This window comes from Erpetoichthys calabaricus, chromosome 2 (genome assembly GCF_900747795.2).
Source record: "Erpetoichthys calabaricus chromosome 2, fErpCal1.3, whole genome shotgun sequence".
Taxonomy (NCBI): Eukaryota; Metazoa; Chordata; class Cladistia; order Polypteriformes; family Polypteridae; genus Erpetoichthys; species Erpetoichthys calabaricus.
The window spans coordinates 230,691,519-230,713,076 of NC_041395.2; the positions used below are offsets into that span (position 1 = coordinate 230,691,519).

The window sequence follows — 21,558 nt, forward strand, 5'->3', positions numbered from 1 at the left end:
GACCAAGCCGTGCAAGCTTACTGTTGAGAATGCAACGTATAGTTGTACAGGAGAAAAGCAATCTTGCCTCAAATCAATGGCAACCTTTTGTAGGTCTATGAACTTAATTTAAACTTTAGGTTTACACGGTGCTTTGTTTCCGAAGTACCTGCACTCATGAATATGTCTGTATGCGTCAGTCGCTTCATATGTTGACGTGAGCCGCTCTTTTGTGTGATGTTGCGATGTCCACGGCTTTATTTAATGTTAGCTATGACACGGCACTTAAAAGTTTCTCGCTACAACAATTTTAACTCCGTTACAAAGTGATCCAAAGTCTCGTTTATACCTCATGTCTTCTCATTAAACTTGTATGTCGCGAATATGGTATTGTAAAACGGCAGCAGGAGCGTTTCTATAAACTTAATTTAAACTTACGGTTTACACCGTGCTTTGTTTCCGCAGTAGCTGCACTTATGAATATGCTTGTATGCGTCACTCAGTCGCTTCTTATTGTTTCGCTGCCTTCTCAATTGTGTAATGACGCGATACGCAACTCCGCCTCCCACGGCCATGGAGGTGCACTCTATTACAGTATATGGACAAAAAAGAGGTTCCAGTTATGACCATTACGTGTAGAATTTCGAAATGAAACCTGCCTAACTTTTGTAAGTAAGCTGTAAGGAATGAGCCTGCCAAATTTCAGCCTTCCACCTACACGGGAAGTTGGAGAATTAGTGATGAGTGAGTCAGTCAGTCAGTGAGTGAGTCAGTGAGGGCTTTGCCTTTTATTAGTATAGATATAACCAAAGAAAAAAAAAGCATTTGATTTATATGTTGCTGTCAATGAGTTAAAAACCCAAGCTCAAATGTCAATCGACATGGAGTTTATACATATTCTTGAATGGTGCAGAGGTAATGGTGCACTGCCTTATAAACTGAAGGTCCCGGGTTCAAGACCAGGCACCTCAAGTTTTGAGTAGTGAGCTGCTATTATTATTACTATAATATAATAAAAACATACATTTGATTTGAGTCTGTAACACCTGGTGTAAATTTTGACTACTTGTAAAAGTTAGTACTTGTTTTTTATTATTCAGCTTTATTCTCTGTGACATTCACGTGATACAATGAACTTGCCTCTCCCTCTCTGAGTTGATGTCATTTTTCTCCATTCTTTTCACAATGTTATGACCACAGTGGGTGTGTTGTGGCTGATACCTGCTCAGAAATTTTTGTTGTACTGGCAATCAAAGATACAATGTCCCATGACTGCTATAAGACTGGACAAAGGCAGGACCATAACAACAGACAGCTTCTTTACAGCACTTTTGCTGGCTAATAGACTGCTGCACCGCAACACAACTCTGCTTGGCACCAGAAGTAAAATGGGACTTCCACCTGCAGCTGTAGTCACTTTAGTACACTAGCAATTCGCCATGCTAGTGTTTAGATCTAGCAGTGTCATGCTAATGGTGTATGCACCCAAAAAGAAGCCGCCTTTGATTTCAGTCCATAACAGCTGGTGTAAAGTTTTGTTACCTGTAAAAGACATCGTTGAAGAGGTATAAGCAGACCAACGCTGATGAATCATGTCTTCATGATATCTTGTTGTCACTTCAATTTTTTGTTATTCAGTTTTATTCTTGAATGAAAGCACACTTGTTTCGTTGTACCTTTGTGAAAGTGTTTATTTATATTCCAATAACCACTTGAATGAGATCAAATCTGTCTTTGCCTCTCTCACACATGCACACATTCATACATGAAAATGTCATTATTTGAAAATGCTATGCCATGGAGTACAGGCAAGATCGAAAAAAAGAATCATGTTCAAATGACAATTCATGTTCAAATGGCATAGCATTTTCAAATAGTGATGTTTTCATGTATGAATGTGTGCGCGAGAGAGGCAGACAGATTTGAGACAGGTTTTTTTTTTTTTCCTTTTGGTTATATTCTTGAGTGAAAGTGCCTGTGTTTATTTGATATTTGGACTAAAGTCTTCACACATTATATACGTCATGTCATTATTAATTTAACATGGAAAAGGTTTCTGCTTTAGGTATGTGTTCAGCATTTCTTGCCTCGCATTTATTTCCTTTCATCTTACACTTACCCAGATTTTTGTAGACACGGAACACACATGCAATGCATGTATTCCAAATAATGATATACTGTACTGTTTACCCTATACAAATCCAGGAACCTCACACGCAGACAAGGAGCCTTGGCTCGAGCTGGGAGAACGTTTTGCCCGTGTTCAGCTCCGTCAAGGTGTGGGATGGGACAGAAGGCTGCTTGTGCTGATCAACACATTTACAAAACAAAAGACACTAATGGAGAGGTGCAAAGGGATTTAAGGTGGGCCGAAATTACAAGTTTTTTCGTAGGCTTCAGGGATTCTCGTGTTAAGCCTATGGTGCAAATGCACACCGAATGGCATCATGGTGAAAAGTGTACATAACAATACAGTAATCCTTCGCTTATTATCGCTATATATATAAATGTTTGTTTGCAGTGTTTGAATAAAGTTCCTGTCTGTCTACAACCTCCTGTGTTTCTGTGCAAATCTGTGACCCAAGCATGACAATATAAAAATAACCATATAAACATATGGTTTCTACTTTGCGGATTTTCACCTTTTGCGGGGTGTTCTGGAACGCAACCCTCGCGATCGAGGAGGGATTACTGTATATCTGAACTGAAGTGAACTGATTATACTGCAATTGTATTTTTAATAAATACCTTAGATTTTTGAAAGAGCCAAGCCACCTTTTCCATAGCTTGTCTTGTGTACACACACTAAGGGTGTACTTGCACTAGGCACGCTTGTTCCATACCATGCTTGAGCATGATTGTACCCCCTCCCTACTCCTCCGCTGGCCTGCAATCACACCACGCTTTAACATTCTAGGCAAGGGCATGTTGTCGTCATCACCATGTGACTTTGTATAAAGCCAAAACAAGATCTGAACACAGAGTGGCAGCATGTACTGTATGTCCAAATGATTTTCCTTATTTTATGTTGTTTTTTTTTTTGTTTGTTTGTTTTTTTAAGTCGTGTAAGGCAGGATAACACTCTACACTCTTACAGATTTGTTCAGTGTGCAGTGCAGCATTTTGCTGTTAATTGTGAATATGAGAAGATTTTTATGGAGAAAAATGATGTTAAGGGAGGAATTTGCAAATATTCTTTCCAGCTATAATTCATGTTCATCTGTAAGGTGAGAATAAAAACCCATTTTTAACTCGGATGGTATCAAATGAAATGATATCGCATCATCAATGTCATGTCTGTATCGGGCCAGGGCACGGTACTGTTGGCTCAGCACAGAGCCATCACTCTAGTCAAACGAATTAGACTTTGAGGGATTGCATGCGGACAAACGTGCTCAGGCATGGAACAAATTGCTAGTGTGAGTATACCCAAAGAAAAAATAAAATTCAGAAAATGAAAAAGGCAGTGTGTGTGATAGTGGGGATTGATTATATATTTTGTGGTAGTAACAGAGCCAAGGACATTGTTTTTGAGTGAGTAAATTCACTGACACATTGATAACAATCAATCCTTAAATAACTGGGAAGAACATGCAAACTCAATTTAGAACCTGGTGCTGTGAGACAAGAATGACAGCTCTGCAATACCATTCTCGGTCAGTGTTAAAACATTTCTACTGAACTTGCTAAACTAAAACCTCATTAAACTTTGGTAAACTGACACTGCTAAAGTGGCCCGTGTGTGTGTATTCATCTTGCGATGGACTTGTGCCTTGTTCAGGTGTTGTTCTTGCCTTTCACCCAGTGCTTCCTGGTATGGGGTCCAGCTGCCCTACAACCAAGCCCTGGATAATTCAGTTAGGAAGATGGATGATTATTATTATTGTGCCTATATCAGTGAAAAATATATGAATAGATTAATAGATGGAAGATATTGAGACCAATAATTAAAAAATAAACAATAATAATAATATGGGGGGGGGGGGGGGGTGCCTCAGTGGTAGCATCTGTGTGGAGTTTGTATGTTCGCCCTATATGTTTACACATGCAGGTCAGGTGGTTTAGCATTACTAAAGTGGCCTCTATGTGTGTGTTTTTGCCCTGTTATTTACTGGCTCCTCATATAGAGATTATTCCTTTCTTAGATTAGATAAACTTTATTAGTCCCAAGGGGGATATTTAGATGCATACAGCAGCAGAAACGTAAAAACAAGGATACAGACTAACAATCGATCAATTAGAGTATCAGCATTTAGTTTGGGACATTGGGAGGAAGCATTAAATTGCCTGTTAGCAGTGGGCAGAAAAGACTCCCAGAGGACCCTATGGTGGAATGAGCCCAAGGCTAAAAGTGCTCCAAGGGAGCACATCCTCAAGGGAATGAGGAGTTCCAATGCTTGCTGGAACAGGGTCCAGCTGTCCCATGATCTTACCCTGAATAAGCATGTTAGCAAGATGAATGAATTTCAGTATTTTCTCTTACTGAAATACATAGAAACATTATAAATCCAGAATCCCTGGGTTGTCATGAGGGAAGACGAATGGTGTAGTTTGTGACGTGCATTGCACATTTGGTCTTTATTTAAAATAATCTCACGACAGTGCTCTTCTTTTTGTTTGTTTACTTTCTTAAAACAATATGGATACACTGTTTTGCAATATGTGTGTTATCTCAAGACGCAGATCAATATTTGATAACATTTTTGACTTGAAAAATTTAGGCTTTTCTTAATAATCTATAAGCTCCAATAAAAAGAAATATAAAATACAGTGTTCTTTACTTCAGAATGTAATTTCATGTGGCAGACTAATATGTACCATGATTGTGAAAAAATAACATTCTTTTTTTTTTGTTTTTCAACATCAAAGTAAATTACATTATATTCTTTTTTTGGATTTATTATTTTCAAGTACTACTATGTCCCTGTAATATTAACAAACAATAGCATAGCTATAAATTAAAGTTTTACTGTGCTCTTTTTCATAGGCTGACAGCCCTGAGGACATGCACAGTTGGATTAAAGCAATTTCAGGGGCTATTGTAGCCCAGCGGGGTCCAGGCAGATCAGCAGCTTCTGTACGTATATTGTGTTGTGCATGCATTATCATTGGGCTGTCACCATAAACTTATTATAAATTGCATATCCTGTCTTTTTAGTTTTTGCATTTTCTTTAATGTTTGATACAGAAATATGGTAAGTTATATTTCAAAACTGCATTATATAAATTGTACATAAATAAGCACGTTTTGTGTGTGTGTGTGTATATATATATATATATATATATATATATATATATATATATATATATATATACACACACACTGTGTTTTTAAAATATAAGATATATACATCATCTCAATCTTATATTTTAATTATGCACCTTTGAGTTTAAATTATAAAACAACCTTGTTTATAACCAGTTTCTTTTTTTTCCCATCTTATTGATTTTCATTAATTTTATGATTACAGAATGTATTTTGAGTAGTACAGTGCTGTTGTCTCACAGGTGGCTTTAGAAAGGTTCTGTTCCTTGCTAACATACCATTTGCATGAGTTTTTATGATCTCCTGATTGTGGATTTCCTTCAGGGACTCCAGTTTTTCCCCCCCCCCCACAGCCATTGAACGCACTGTTAGGTTAATCAGCAAATCTAAATTGATTCAGTGTAAATGTCTATACAAATGGTTGCTCAGATGAACTAGCATTCCTTCTACACTTTACTCCTGCCTTATCACTGACAGTTTCTACTTCAAAAGATCAACTCCTAAAGGCTTGTTCAGAATATAGAAATATTTAAAATATTTATAGATATCTTTCTTAGTTTTCTCTTGTATAGTATCCATTTTATTGGGTTTAAAGGTCCAGTTAATTTTCAGTTTTGAACTTTTGTTTGTTTTTCTTTCTAAAGTGAATTAACGATGTGCATTGTGTCACCAAGTCTTTTGTAGTTGAATGCTTAATTTAAAGCAATGATTCAGTTATTACGTTTTGAAACAATGCATTATCTTTATTATAGCCAGCCTGCTGCTTTCGTACTGCTTCATTCATTGTTGATTTTATTTATGTTATTATTTAACACCTTTGAACAGGCTCCTTCAATTCCTCTAATCAAAAGCTTTGCCATGTGTTATTACAGATGCGGCAGGCCAGGCGGCTGTCGAATCCATGTATACAGAGGTATACACCCCGAAATGGTGAATGCAGCACGTATGTGAGCTCTCATATAAAGCTGGCTCCTCTTACCATAAGCTGTAAAATAAAACCAATAACTAAAATAAAAGTACACAAATTTCCTGCTTCTTAAAAACAAACAGAAAAAGCTAATCTTTCATTTTAGTTTCTCACATGCCAAGGCATCCTGACCTAACTATATTAATGCTGGCTATTGAAATCGAGACTAACTCATCACCAATAAATGATCCATTTTTACCTTCACCAAAACATCACGTATTAACATTGTTTTCACCATATTTTCGATAGTATTTGTCTTTATGTGGCAAAATATTCTTAACCCTTTGCATTATTTTTCCTCCTCTATTGATTCATTTTGCTATTTTCCAGACTTTAAAAATGTAATCTTGATCTCCTTGAGCCATTATTATCTAGGTGTTATTAAAATTTGGCATAGCCTTATTATCACATTGTTTTTGCCTGAGCAATATGCAGGTTTTTTGCTGGAACCATTATTTCATATTTGGTTATTTTCATTTTTCTTATAAAATTTATTTTCATGCATTGATTTTCAGTTTTTGAAAAATACAAAAAAAAATCTGTTATTACAATTCCCTTTATGTTAAATTTATATTGTAATTTGAGAGGATGCCCATTATGGAGCCATGGGTATTGAATACAGTGTGTTTATTAAATATTAAGCACACAGCAAAGAACTAAAAAAGCAGATATATTAAAACAACTAGCTACCATGTTAGGTTTAACTATAGCAGATCCTGAACTCTGTTTATTAAATGGTGTGCTACACCATCAGTAATTAGTACCAACCTCCAAAAGCCCTCCCGGTTTTCACATCTGTACTTCTGTCTCTACTTCTCCCTTTACAGTCCTGAGTGTCCATGCCACTATAATCCTACAGTAGCCATGCTTGCAAGACATCTTTTTATAATCTCGTCTTTACGTTTTTTTATTTTTTACAATATCCAGATTTGGAATCTTGGGCTGTGTACTGTCTTCTATTACACAAAAGTCCTTTTCTCCACTCACAGTCAGTGTTAAGCAGACAGCTTTAACTGCTATACACTCCAGCTGTAATATATGCATTTTTTTTTTTTATTTCAAAACCTTTTTGTGTCATGGTTAATTTGTTACTTTGAGTTTGATCTAATGTATAACTACTTTTTCCATGCAAATTTTATTATTCAGACTTGCATGGGTTAGAATAGAAGGGCATTAAAATCATAAATAAAATTCTTATATTACTAGCCAAATAATTCATTTAGCACGAATCCATGAATTTGATGTAAACTGGCAAACTTGTGTTTCTGATTACCATTTATTTGTCCTAAGAGTAAGTTTAATTTTTGAACTGATTTTTGCTTTAATTTCAAATAACTTGATAGTGAATTCTGGAGTGATAGCCTAGTCAAATTGACTCGAGCAAGCTATGAGCATGATCATCTTCTCTGGTAATAGCTTCAATATTTATGCATTTAAAGGTTGACCATCTTTCCAGTATTTCAAGAAAACCAGTTCAAACATACACTTATAGTGTATCATTCTCACTCACGTTCTCCACATTAAAAAAAAAATACAGAGAAATCCAGAAATGTTGTGTGTTTAAGTGCTTTTAAGTTATTTTCATCACGACTTAATTTCACCAAATTACTGGATATAATGTATGACTTAACAAATTGGAAGACTACAGCACAAATTATGCATATTTGGGTGCTGTTGCACTACTGAAAACAAATCTATTTTGTATTGTGTAATTTATTTTATTGTATTCTCACGCTGAATATTTTTTGAGCATTTACATTAGTGTCAGAATTTTGCAGATTTCCCTGTTAAGTTTTATTTGAATAACATGCAATAGCAAATATTTAAGATTTTCCAGATTTTTTGCAAATACCAGTGATGTGACACTTTTCATAATAATTTTTTTATTTTTTTTTTATTTTTATTGTTTGAAAATGAAAGGTACTGCACCCTGCATTAAGCAGTTGCTGTTCAATCCGTAAACTGTAAATATTTCTGTTAATATACTCTTTGTATGTACAGTATATAAACCTTTTTTTTTTTTGTTAGGGGCCATAAAACAGTTTATAATGAATGTGTCTTTCTTTCATTCATCTTCCATGGTTTTTTTTTAAATACTCAGCTAGAATTTTATAGATTGAGAGACAGAAATACATTTCAACAGGTGGTAACCTTTAAAAGAGGTAGTTTTCGAATTGCTCTGCATATAGCACAAAAGTAACTTGAAAACCATTTGTAACTTAGACATAACAAATCCTATCTTCAGTTTAATGTAGCTCATCAGTGTCTTCTACATACTTAACAAAAAAGGCCATTTGGATTTTTTTTTCCAGAAAATCAATTCTACATGAAGAAATAAAATCAGAAAAGTATTTTATTAGGAATATAATTTGACAAATGAAAGGAGACTGTTCATTCCATCAGGTTTGTTTGTTTAGCTATTAGCTAAACTATCTTAATATCTCATCCAAATATTTCTAAAAGGTTGTCAGCATTTCTGCTTCAAATACATGTCTCAGTAGTTTATTTCAGATTGCCACAACTCTTTTTGATCTGCTTTATCAGTGCCTTTGAGATTTTAAAACCAGGATTATGTCTCCATGCAGTCTCCTCTGCTTAATACTAAACAGGTTTAAATCTCTGAGTCATTCAGAGTACAACATGTCCTTAAGTCCTAAGATGCATCTGTCTGTTCTCCTCTGCACAGATTCAGGTGCTGTTATGTCTTTCATGTAGAGTGGTGGCCACAACTGCATACAGTACTCCAGGTGAGGTCTCACTAGTGCATTATGTAGCACAGGGGTAGGCAATCTCGGTCCTGGAGTGCCACAGTATGTGCAGGTTTTTGTTCCAACCCAGTTCCTTAACGAGAACTCAATTATTGCTGATGAAGCACATATTGCTTAAGTGACATTTTAATGCTTCATTTTAGTGGTCTCGCTTGTTAAGGTTCTCCAACCTTAATTGCTTATTTCAATCTTAAACTGCTGCATTCAGTGTTTTAATTGCTCCTTATTAGCAATAAGATGTAAAAGACAAAGCAGCCAGCAGTTCTCCAGCTAGCTTTTCTCCAATTACATCTGTGTGTGTTCATCATGCACGGTTTGATTTAATAAAACACTTAATAGAAAAATGTGACAGACTGAAAATGATCTGTTTTAGGCTTCAAATCATTTGGATGATATCCTTGGAAAGGAAAAAAATCTACGATATAAAAGCCTTACATTGTACAGACTAACAAGCCATAAAATTAAATAAGGTCTGAGATTGGCAACGATTGGTTTCTAATTAAGCAATTGGGTTGGAATGAAAACCTGTAGCCACTGCGGCTGACCAGGACTGACATTGCCTACCTCTGTTTTACATCTTATTGCTAATAAGGAGCAATTAAAACACTGAATGCAGCAGTTTAAGATTGAAATAAGCAATTAAGATTGGAGAACCTTAACAAGCGAGACCACTAAAATGAAGCATTAAAATGTCACTTAAGCAATATGTGCTTCATCAGCAATAATTGAGTTCTCGTTAAGGAACTGGGTTGGAACAAAAACCTGCACATACTGTGGCACTCCAGGACCGAGATTGCCTACCCCTGATGTAGCATAAGCATAACGTCCCTCAATTTATATTCAACAGTTTTTAAGACATAACCTAACTTTTTATTTCCCCTTTTTAATAGTTTCTGCACATTTCTTTGATCTGCATTTTCTCAGCATTCTTCCAGTTCTGAGGCGTATTGAAGTCTTTTAAAATTATTTTTGCTGCTTCCATAGTGTCTACAATTTTAGCATCATCTGCGAATTTCACAAGTTTACTAACAATATTGAAGTCTGTGCCATTAATAAAAATCAGAAAACGTAACAGATACCTGAGGAACTCCACTGACAACCTTACTCCGTGTGTATCATTTTCTTCTTATCTGTGCTTGGCACATCCCTGACTTTTTAATATCAAATTTATTGATTTTATGATTTTCCAAAGAGAAAAGTTTATTATCGTATAGAACCACAACCATGGAATTGTTCAAATGTAACAATCAACCAAGAGGAGTTGGCTTAATTCTTTTTTAAGAGAATTGGTTTAACACTTTTTCTGATTTTTAAGCTTCCTGATTATTTAGTTTGACTTACAATAGCTATATATTTACAGATATATTACTGCCCTTGAACCAATTTACATTTTCCAAAGACTTTTACAGAGAAAAAAATATTTTGAAAAGTAATTAATGCAGTGTGCAGCTATTTTTATGTCAGTAGTATGCATTATGGGTCATTATACATATGTATGTCACACTTTTATTTGTGCTGGCAGCTCAGTGGCTTGTGCTTTTGCCTCACATCCCTAGGAAGCCACTTTGAATCCTGGCCTGTACCACTGCCTGTGTGAGTTTGCATGTCCTCCCAGTGTGCATGTAGTTTTTTTCTTAATAGTATTTGGTGACTGGTATCACTAAATTGCAGTAATCTAAGGGAGTGTTTTCTGTGCTAGCTTGATGCTTAGCCAGAGATTTGCTGCTACTTTGTGTCTGAAGCTCACCTGTAATAGGTTGAGGCTCTTTGCTGTGTAACCACCATATTTTTTTAAGTGAATTGGGTGGATGGGTCTGCTGTTTAAAGAGTTTTAAAATTATAGAAAACATTTCTCGTTTATAGAAAAATATAATAATTTTAAGTAAGGATATGATTGTTTAATTTTTCAGGAGATCAGGTCAAAAAATCAGTAAGCATGCCTAAATTGCAGAATTCCTTAAATACACAGACAAAACCTATTACTCCACTTTATTGTAAATTGTGGAAACTAAGAGGGGAGAAATAATGCAAGTGTGAGAAATCTGATATCCCCTGGAATTTTCCCAATAAATCTGATCTTGTCGATAGAGAAATATGTGTGAAGTGATTCAAAATGCATGTATATTTGTCTCATTCACTCTTCACAGCTAAAATTACAACTGTTTTCAAGTGGGTTTGAAAAATACAAAATTTGCTTTCTTGTTTCTGTTTTTTTAAGTGATTTAGTGAGAACCATACATTCATAAGTGTAAGGGTTGTATAAACTAAAAAGGGAAGTCCAGTTTAATTTGACGCAACATCTATCCATTCATTATGAAACATGCATAATTCAATATGCACAAAAATGTTGCATGTGCCTGTTCCCACACTTACTTTGAGATGTATAAAAACAAAACTTTGCTTAAAACCACGCACATTTTCACCGAAGCCTTAGACCATGGGAATTCAATTCAATAGAAGTGAGCACGTATTTACAGATGATGATGACTGGCTTCTAAGTTGATCTAGATTACAAAGAGCTGTCCTCTTGGAATTGTGTGCTGTTAGAATACAAGGATGTATGTTTGATATAATTTCTATGATGAACTCTATTAAAAATATGTGTGTCACATTTTACAAAAAAATCGTTAACTTCATTTAAATAATGAAGTGCTGCACGGTGGTGCAGCGGTGAGCAATGAGCTGGCATTCTGTCCAGGGATTGTTCCTGTCTCGTGCTTGATGCTTGCTGGGAGTGGTATGACCCTGGATGGATGGAATAATTAAACATGCAAAATGAAACTTTGTCAAGGTTCCATAAAAGTTTTGAAGAATCAGCGTTCTAAGCTTACAGCTCTTTTTACATTTATTACAGATCTCATTGTGTGGCAATTGGTTGCATGGAGAAAAAAATAGGACGACAGGAATTGGGGGTTGGTATGTTTGACATGTTTAACAGAAACAGTACTGCTGTGATAAATTATTCCATTCAGGGTCATGCATGTCCCAGCAAGCAATTTGCATGAGACAGGAACAATCCCTGGAGGGGGGAGGCAAGAGCAATCCCTAGACGGGGCACCAGCTCATCACTACTGCTGTGCCACTGTGCTCCCACATGTTTAATACATGCTTTAATGCATTTCATCATGAAAATGCATTCCATCAATTTCCTTTTGTTGCTCATTTCACTGCCTAAGCAACCAAAAAGTACGTATTTCCTTGCCTCTGCTTCACGGAGTTGGACCTCCACTTTGCATTTGGTAAAATTCTTCTTTTTCTATGTCTGTTTTTACTGTTGTCCTTTAACAAAGCGCAGAGCAAAAACAGTTATTTATATTGATTTACATATTCAATATGTGAAAATCTGGGACGAGTTTGGGTGGGGCTGTAGGCGCATGCACGTGTGTTAAATATCACGTTTATTGGGTTTTATAAAGGGGAAGTGCATGAAATTTGCTGTACACAGTTTTATGCCTCTAGATTTTTTTGTGCATATGCACATTTCTAGTTTTGTCCGTATGTCACTTTTTAGTGTGAATTCTACACACAGCATTATACATGAGTCTCCTTGTGTTTTAAACCTATTCCAAAAAAAAAAAAAAAATCTTATTTGATCCTCATTTCCCCACTCTTTCCTGATATGATGTGTGTCCTCGTCATCATATTTTGATAGTTAGTCTTTTTATTATCGACACATAAAAATAACATACAGGTGCTGGTCATAAAATTAGAATATCATGACAAAGTTGATTTATTTCAGTAATTCCATTCAAAAAGTGAAACTTGTATATTAGATTCATTCATTACACACAGACTGATGTACTTCAAATGTTTATTTCTTTTAATGTTGATGATTATAATTGACAACTAATGAAAGGCCCAAATTGAAAATACTAAGTTATAACCTCTTCCCTGGTACTGTGTTTTGCACTGCATTGAACCAATAATCTCCTCCTTGAAGTCACAGTTGGTTGAAAGCAGTAAGGTGGGTGTCCCCTTTGAACTCCCAAACGCATCTCACTTTGCACCGCATCACTCTTGCTTGCATAAAAGTTGCACTTCGTGTTGTGCATTGGGAATGAAACAAATGAAAGTGGCTATGGACCACACATTCCCAGGGACTACATTGTAGAGGAACTGATTGGTTCCTAAAAGCAAAGTTCCTTTTTGTGGGAAAACACCTAATTATATCATTTCTTGTAAACCCTATGCTAAAATCAACAAACCAATAGAAGCATTCCATTTGTTTTTACATTAGGAGAAAAACACTCTGTAACACATGACATTCAAATACAGCCAATTTCACCTTTAGAAATAATTTTTTGGTAATGAAAGCAGCTTATACAGTGAGAGAAGAGTTCTTTAAATATAAGCATTTTCCACAAGTCATTTTGTTAGAACTTTCAAATTAAAGATTCTGGGGACTAGGAAAACTACCAACACTAGACTAGTCCTGTTTCATGTACTGTATACAGTGGAACCTAGGGCCACGACCGTAATTCGTTCCAAAACTCTGGTCGTAACCCGATTTGGTCGTGACCCGAAGTAATTTCCCCCGTAGGATTGTATGTAAATTCAATTAATATGTTCCAGACTGTACGAATTGTATGTAAATATATATTTTTAAAGATTTTTAAGCACAAAAATAGTTAATTATACCATAGAATGCACAGCATAATAGTAAACTAAATGTAAAAACATTGAATAGCACTGAGAAAACCTTGAACAGAGAAAAGTAACATTGCAAGAATTCACGCTATAGCCTTACGAAATTTATCGCTGTGAACACTTTTTTAATGAGTTTTAAGCACAGGGAAAAACATGAACATTTGAAAAATCCATAATTTAATAAACAACCAAGAAAAGTAACATTGCAACAATGCACGCTACGAACCGATCGCTGTAAACAGAAGTGAAGTGGAGGTTAAAATCCAATAGAAAAACGTCTTTATTAAGTACAACGAGGTTTAAACAATGCTCAAATCAGTCTCTTTAAAAACAAGCCGGTGCATTCTTTAACTGCCTTCTCGGCCGTTAAACATGTGTGGAAATCATCAGCGCGTACGAACTGGAAGGGAAACTGGCTTGTTCGTCACCCGAGTGTGTGGTCGTGAACAGATGCAAAAGTTTGGTGAACTTTTTGGTCGTAACCCAATTTGTACATGGTCCTAGATGTTCGTGACCTGAGGTTCCACTGTATTAGTTTAAAACACATTGATTAGAATTAACATACATTATAATAGGCCATTTGTACACACTGTATTATAAATTAATTTAACTAGCATACGCTTTGGGGCTTTGTTTTATTTTTATTAAGGAGTGTCCAGATGACAATAGAATGCCAAGGCAAAGCTTTTACCAGGGAGGAGTGCAAGACTGACATTGTTTCGGCAGACAATGTCCAGGAAAGAGAGAGCACAAAAGTACACATCGTTCGAGTAGTAAGAAAGTACATCATATACCAGTATCCGAACACATGGGGTGTTATGCCACGTATGCATGCTATGTGTCCCGAAGGGTCATTTGGTAGGACTGTCGAAATGATTGTGAGAGAGACATGGCTTAGGGGGAATTATGCAATATTCCCCAGAATGCTAGGTGACAGGAATGCGTGGTCCTCTAAATAAAACAAGGGTGAGTTCTTCAAGGAAATGTCAGAGGATGCAACTTACTGTTTCAGGGCAGATTTGCCCGAAAGGGAACAAATGAAACTATTCTGTCCCTTCTATGTTATAGACAGCAGGTGGTCTGTTTTCAAAAACTGGCATTTAAGTGCAGTTGAAGGCTGAAGGTTGCAGTGATTTTGTGACATTCATAAGACAACTGTTCACAGATTTTAAACACTGCATTGGACCAAATGATAAAAACAAACAAAAAATAAGAACCATTATAAAAGCAAATGGGACCAAGCACATTGTACACAGAACCCCAAATAGCTATGTTTGTCCAATTATTTTCTTTGGATATGTATAATTTATTGCAAAATAGTACTACTGTTTTGGTAAAGTTTAACTTCCGCTTATACAGTAACTGTAGGAAGGAATGAACTACTTGACACTTTGTTGGTGTTTGATATAAAACAATTTGTATTAGCTTAAGACATGATGATTTATAGTAAAGTCTTTTTTAAAGAATGCAATTTTCTATTAAGTAGCTCTGTGCCATGGCAAAATGATTTTCTTTCTACTATCTTTTATATCAGCATGGATTAAAATACTACATTTATTATTGATTTTTAAACTTGTTTTTAATTTACTTATTTATGGGATAAAATGTAGAAGTGGCCATTTGTAACACTTAAGTGACTTAAACACACTGGCTCTGCTATAAATTCACCAAAGCTTGAACTTCTTTTGTCCATTGTTACTTAGTCTCAAAGAGTGAGTTCCATTTAGTATTATACAAGTTTTAGTCATTACTGGTTTGCTGCTTCTGCTGTCTATAGCCTGCACGAAATAAAAATAAAGTAATGTATTGCTTCACTGGTGCAATGCTTGCTTATTTTTTAACCCTTTGTGGCAATGCTTTTGCTTATCTTTTTGTCCTTTTTGTTTTTCAGAAAGTAAAAACTGACACTGAAATACTAACATGCCAAAAATGACCACTGCTGCTGCTGTTGCAGTTCTGTGAATTAATTAAATGATCCACTGACTGACTGTATTTCCGTGTCTTTGACTGACACACCCTACTCTTTACAGGAGCATGATGAACATTCCTCCTCTTCCTCCTCCATCATCTGCGATCATGGCATCACCATCCCTCAATTCCCTTACTCCGGTGCAGCAGTCCATGCCCCATCATCTGTTCCGAAGTACCTCAGCCCTTAACCCACAAACATTTACTTCAAACAGCGTGGCTTGGAAAAATGAAGACTTCACAAACCTTCTTCCGAGACCCACCACCTGGGCATCTTGCAGATCTCGACTCTCTCTACAAGAGACACAGTTTCCAAAGTGAATGATGGTCCTTCAGTAAAGTTATTTGGGTTTTAGGAGCAATGGAATTACTCCAGAAGGGCAGTCTGAGCTCAGTGGCAAGCATTATGCCAGAGTTTGTTGTCTTCAGCATAGTGCTGTACTTACTTATATTCTACGTGTAAAAAGGGTCATCTTAGAATTAAAGTACAGTGGAACCTCTAGATACGAGTTTAATTCGTTCCAGCACTGAGCTTGTATAGCGAATTTCTCGTATCTAGAACAAACGTCCCCATTGAAAATAATGGAAATCCAGTTAATCCGTTCCGCATCCCAAATATATTAACATAAAAATCAATTTTCCTAACAAATAACACTGATAAATTATATATACTGTAGTCTACCTTTAATAAATAACACTGGTAAATAATATAACGGATTATTAAAAGAATCAAAACAGGTGTCCAAAGTGCAGTAGAGCATTCAATAAATCTTTAAATAAATAATCCTTAAAACAGTTGTGAAGTGAAGGTTTAAAGTACATAAGAATAACAATCCTTTAACACGAGGTTAAAACGTCAACAGGAAGCAGTCTTCAAAAAAACAGATGACAATCCCCGGTGCTGCTTCTCTGTTAGCGTCTCACCTGCTTCTCTCATGCGGGCTCTGCAATAGGCGAGACACTTAATGCAGCTGACCTTCTCTACACCGTCGTGCTTCAGCTGTTTGGCTCGCCTGTTCAGCTACACGCGAGCCAGCACTCGCTCGCTCTCTCGCACCGACTTCCTACTGCTGCAGATTCCTGCCTCGTCCTGCAACCTCCGTTCTCCCTCCTCTCTTTTCTTTTACTTCTTCTCCCCCTTAACCGGCTCGCGCTTCTCTATATATGTGGGGAAGACATGGCAGCTGCTAGGGTTACCACTTTTAATACAAAAAAATAAGGGACGCATACGTATTGATTCAAAACGGGACGCGCAATTTCATTCTCAAATACGGGACGATTCCGTATTTTAAAGGACGGGTGGCAACCCTGCCCAGCCCATCAGCCACAGGAACAATCATGGATGTGGGCAGTTTCCCACCTGTGCACTTAGGTGAGAAACGCAGACACCGCAGATCGCCCTGCGGCTCGCTACAGCTACCACGCCCCCCTCGCTAAGCCGCGAGCTATACCCACAGCCTGGCTCGTGGCTCGTTACGTGAGCCAATGCTCGTATTTAGATCTGAATTTTTCGCTCATACTTTCCTCGTATTTTGAATTTCTCGTATACAGAGGCGATCGTATCTTGAGGTTCCACTGTAATTTCTATTTTTTTTTGTATGTTTCTCTTCCCTTGTACATCTGTAAGGTCTGGTTCAATGGTGAAACATTACAGGATTTGTTTCTTTAAAAGAAATGTGTTTTAAAATTTATATCCTGTGGTTTTATTTATTAGATTTTTTTTTATGTGAAGTAGTTATGTAGTTCTTAAACATATTTTCTAATGTTGTATCAAGTTTACACTGTGTTAGCTCACAGAGGTGCCCATCAAAGGTAGTGTCTCAGAATCCTTGCAGATTTTTTTTTTTTCTTGGTCACTAAAATGCTGCAATCTGTAACTTCTTGGCAGTACTGAAGTGTTCCTTTTTGTTCCAGAAAAAGCAGCCCCTTGTGGAGACATTAAATTTTATTATTTGGTCATTTTTTTAATCTTTTAATTTAATAGGAATTTGCTAGTTGCTTTTATTTTCCACAAATCTCAGGATTTTAAAACTCCTCTGAAAATGGACTCCAAATGTTGAGCACTCAGGATAAAAGCGTTAAAACTTATGGCTTTTAATTAAATTTGTTAAACACTTGAAATTATCAGTTACAGAGTGCATGGTTGCCAGTTTTTGTTGAGTGTTCAATACTGAAGCTGTTAATTGTTCTTTTATTGTGCATATGAACATGCAGTATGACCAGCTTTAACATCTACTGAACCTTTCAAATTTTAATATTGTTGAAATTATTTTGTTGTTTGTAACTTTGGTACTCATTTTAGCTGTTTACCAAAATTGAAGAAATTCAAATTGCCTGGTTTTGACAAAAAAGCAAGGGCCTTTAAAGTACAGGCTAAATCTGACATTTCTGCACAATTCAAATTTATCTGCACATATTTCTAGAGAAGAGGTTTAAATGGTAAGCACACCATCACCCTAAAAGAAAATTTATGGGTTCAGAAGATTGCTGGATAGAGAGGAAAATATATGAAAGAGTGTCTGTTAATGTATTTTTAAGGAAATGTGCCTCTGACCACTAATTAAACACTGTACAAAGCATAGTCTTTCTTGATTAAACAATTTTGTATAGTAATTGTAGTAAATTTGCTGATACCACTGAGGGAAATCTTAACAACCTTTAGCCCTTGATTTTTTTTTAAGTTTCCATAATGATTTAGATTGCCTTTGTTGTAAATTTGTGTTATTAAGAAGCAGAGATGATTTCCTCACACTACATTTCTCTAGATTTCTGTGAAGTGCACCAGCATCACCTTTTTATTTGCTATTTTACTTATATTAATTGAAAAGTGGAATCTGTAAGTGTATATGTTGCAAAAGTAAAGAAAGTTGGATTGAATAAATTCTGGAATATTGTTTGTAAAATACACAATTTAAAATTGTTTCTGCAGAAAGAAACGAGCAGTAACTAATTATAAATTTTAGTAATTTAGAATTAGATTTGCTTTTGAAGCAGTTGTTAATAGTGACTGCTTAGTTTTAGATGCCATAAAATGCTTATAATACTAAAGTAAAGGCAGACTCATTTTTTTCAGACCTGGAATTCCCTTATTTGGGACTTTCAAAAATAATTTTAGACATTTGTTTTATTTTTATAATTACTAATATTTTCATAATCAGCATTATTTATGGTTTATGCTGCGTTCAGGACAGATTCATATTTTACCATGTTTGTTTAGAAGACATCTAACTAGTTAAATGTCGTTACGACTTAATTCCTTATTTTTAATTCTTTTTTTTTCAACTCACAAAAGGACATTTTCAAATTTGAAAAGAAAGTAACTTTTCTTTGTCATCCCTCTGTTGCACATTTTAAAAAGCCATTAATCTGGTCTGTGGGTTTATGTCACAATATTTTGTGCTTAGAAAATGACACCCTAATAAATATTTACTATTTTTAAACTTTCTCAATTTTAGAGTTGTGTTTCAATGTAAGCCTGCTGTGTTAACTGTAGAAGTCTCATTTCTCACTGCATTGTTACATAATTACAGTTTTATTAAATACATCTGAAAAAACATGTTTCAAGAATGCAGTTTTGTGCCTGTTTTGATGGTTTCTATATAAATTCCTTTTTGTAAATCTGGAATTTTGGTCTGTTATTGTATTGCACAAAATGCATTGTATGGGTAAAAAGTGCCTGCCTATAAAAACAAGCTTTTATTACTAAAAAATATTGTAATAATAAATGTCCACCTGCCATTTAAAAATTTTTAGTATTTCATATATTTCATATTGAATTAGTTATTGTGCAAATGCAATGCAATGTATTTTGCTACACAGTAGAGGAAATTGAAAAAATGTACTTAATCTGTCAATATTGGAGTTGCCAGTATGTGTCTGTGTGTGTGTATATGTGTGTATTATAACACACAGTGTATTTCTGCTTTTAATTTGCTTGTGCGTTGTTTAATTTACTGTCCTAAATGATAACTTCAGTTTATTGCATAAAACAAAGAACATTCATTACAGATTAGTTTAAAGCTGCCTTGGTTACTCAGTTTATCAGCAGTTCAGTTTTACTTTGTATTCTTTTTTTTTTAATAATTGAATGCCAATGTCAAAAGAGTGCACTATGCTTCCTTGTATTTTCAAAACCAAATTCAATAAAAATGATCATGGTTTAATGCAGTGGTTTCTATAGCCTTTACTTACATATGAGTTTCTTTAATGAGCAATCACAGAGTATGTCCTTAACAATAATGTGTTAAAAATGAAAATGTTCATCTTATTACTTTGTCTTAAGCAGTGCACGAGATGTATTAAAGTATTTTAAAAAGCGACAAATTAGTTGACCATTTTATAATTTATATATATGTCAATTTTATAATACAGAACAAGATGCATTTTTAAAGTTATATTTTTTGAGCAGATGTGCCACAGATTAACAGGCACAATGTTGTAAATAACATTTTTAAATTCACCTAATCCAGTTCAGGATCTCAGCAGCACTGAGCACAAGTCAGGAACATCCTTGAACAGGGTGCCAGGCCATCACAAGCGTCACTCGCGCATACACCTACAATCTAAACAAAAACAGGGGTGTTGCTTAACTTTTCATGAAGTTATTCTCAATCCCATGAAGCATACTGAAGCTGAGGAGTTTGGTCATTTTGGGTAAACACGGCTACATGTATAAAGAGATCTTACTTGTCTCTCTCAGCTTTCAGTCATATTTTTGTATTTACTATTATCTACTTAATCGAAATCTTACATGCAAGGTGAAACAATTGATAGGGATACAGAATCTACACCACATATGATTGTACGAGTCTACAATTATCAATGTAAATTATGTGTTAACTTGACTGGTATTTTCTCCTCCAAATATGTAATTTAGTGTTCTAACAAGCCATCATTACTCAAGCATTCCAATGCAATTTTAGTTTTACAGGTACTTTTTCCAGTAGCATCAGATGCAAGGCAAGGGCGTAATACAAATTCTAAAAGCAGTAGCAGTCCATTGCAATCCCATTTCCAAATACCAAGCCAATTTAAAGTTGTCAGTCATTTTAATATACATGTACCCAGGGTAAAATTCACACATGCAATGGGATATGTGTATTGTGCATTGATTCTGGTGACACTTCATATGAAATCCCCCCGTGTTGTCACATGTGTTGCTACCCGCTACATTCTCTAATTAAGCCTGGCACAGATTATGGATGAATTACTTGATATTTATACTAACCTGTTAAATTTCACAGTTTAAAAGTCAACAGTCTACAGCTGCCTTCCACTTACCATGAAAGAGTCATAATGATTCAATCACTTTGTGATGTGCTTTTAATGGCTAGTTGTAATTCACATTTATTTTGGTATATTTGAAGTAACACCTTTTTTTTGTTTTTCCTGTTTTTGGGCTCTTAAGTATTATTGGTCTTGAACTGTCTTAAATATTTACAGGTGTTTACAAAGTCCATTTAGATTTGGTTTCCAGTGATTCATATTCTTTTTAATACTCTACAGAAAAGAGGTTTTAATAATTAACAATAACAATTGTGAAAGAATTTTGTTGTTACTAATGTTCAATGGTGTAGATTTTGTTATTTATTAATGTTGTAAATTTTCCTTTTTTCTGTTAATTTGTTTTTTCATAGATTTGTAAAACATGTAGGCTTTTTCTTTGTGGTTGGTTTCTTTACTGTCTCAAAGAGTTTGCAGTTCCAGAGGAATTGTTTGGTCCTTAGAGTGGCCTTCTTCCTGGTCAAGATTGATCATCTTTGAATACAAATCGAACTTTTCCTATTTACCACATTTTTTCTGGAAATTAAAAAAAAAAAAAAAAAGACATGGAACTGTTTGGAAATTAAGTTCATTGAACAGTTTATTTACTAGTTTGTTTAATGTTTTCTATACTTGAGAAAATAGTTGTGGCAAAGCTTAGTAATTGTCGCATTTTGCTTTAATATTAGTATTTAAGTTTA

At 35.3% G+C, this 21,558-nt stretch overlaps 1 protein-coding gene across 8 annotated transcripts in view; it reads left to right on the plus strand.

Annotated features, from left to right (window-relative positions):
- The window catches only part of plekha1b (pleckstrin homology domain containing, family A (phosphoinositide binding specific) member 1b), a 268,696-nt gene extending 248,938 nt beyond the window's left edge, over window positions 1–19,758 (plus strand). Inside the window, exons 11-13 of one of the 8 annotated variants that reach the window (XM_051922852.1) lie at window positions 4,967–5,056; window positions 6,118–6,188; window positions 15,658–19,758. In XM_051922852.1, the coding sequence (XP_051778812.1) occupies window positions 4,967–5,056; window positions 6,118–6,188; window positions 15,658–15,916 (420 nt within the window). In that variant the 3' untranslated portion in view covers window positions 15,917–19,758. Of the gene's footprint in view, window positions 1–4,966; window positions 5,057–6,117; window positions 6,189–15,518 lie in introns of all 8 variants that reach the window. The other 7 variants (XM_051922853.1, XM_051922855.1, XM_051922856.1 and 4 more) reach the window with 7 other exon arrangements.
- The last annotated feature ends 1,800 nt before the right edge of the window (window positions 19,759–21,558 follow it).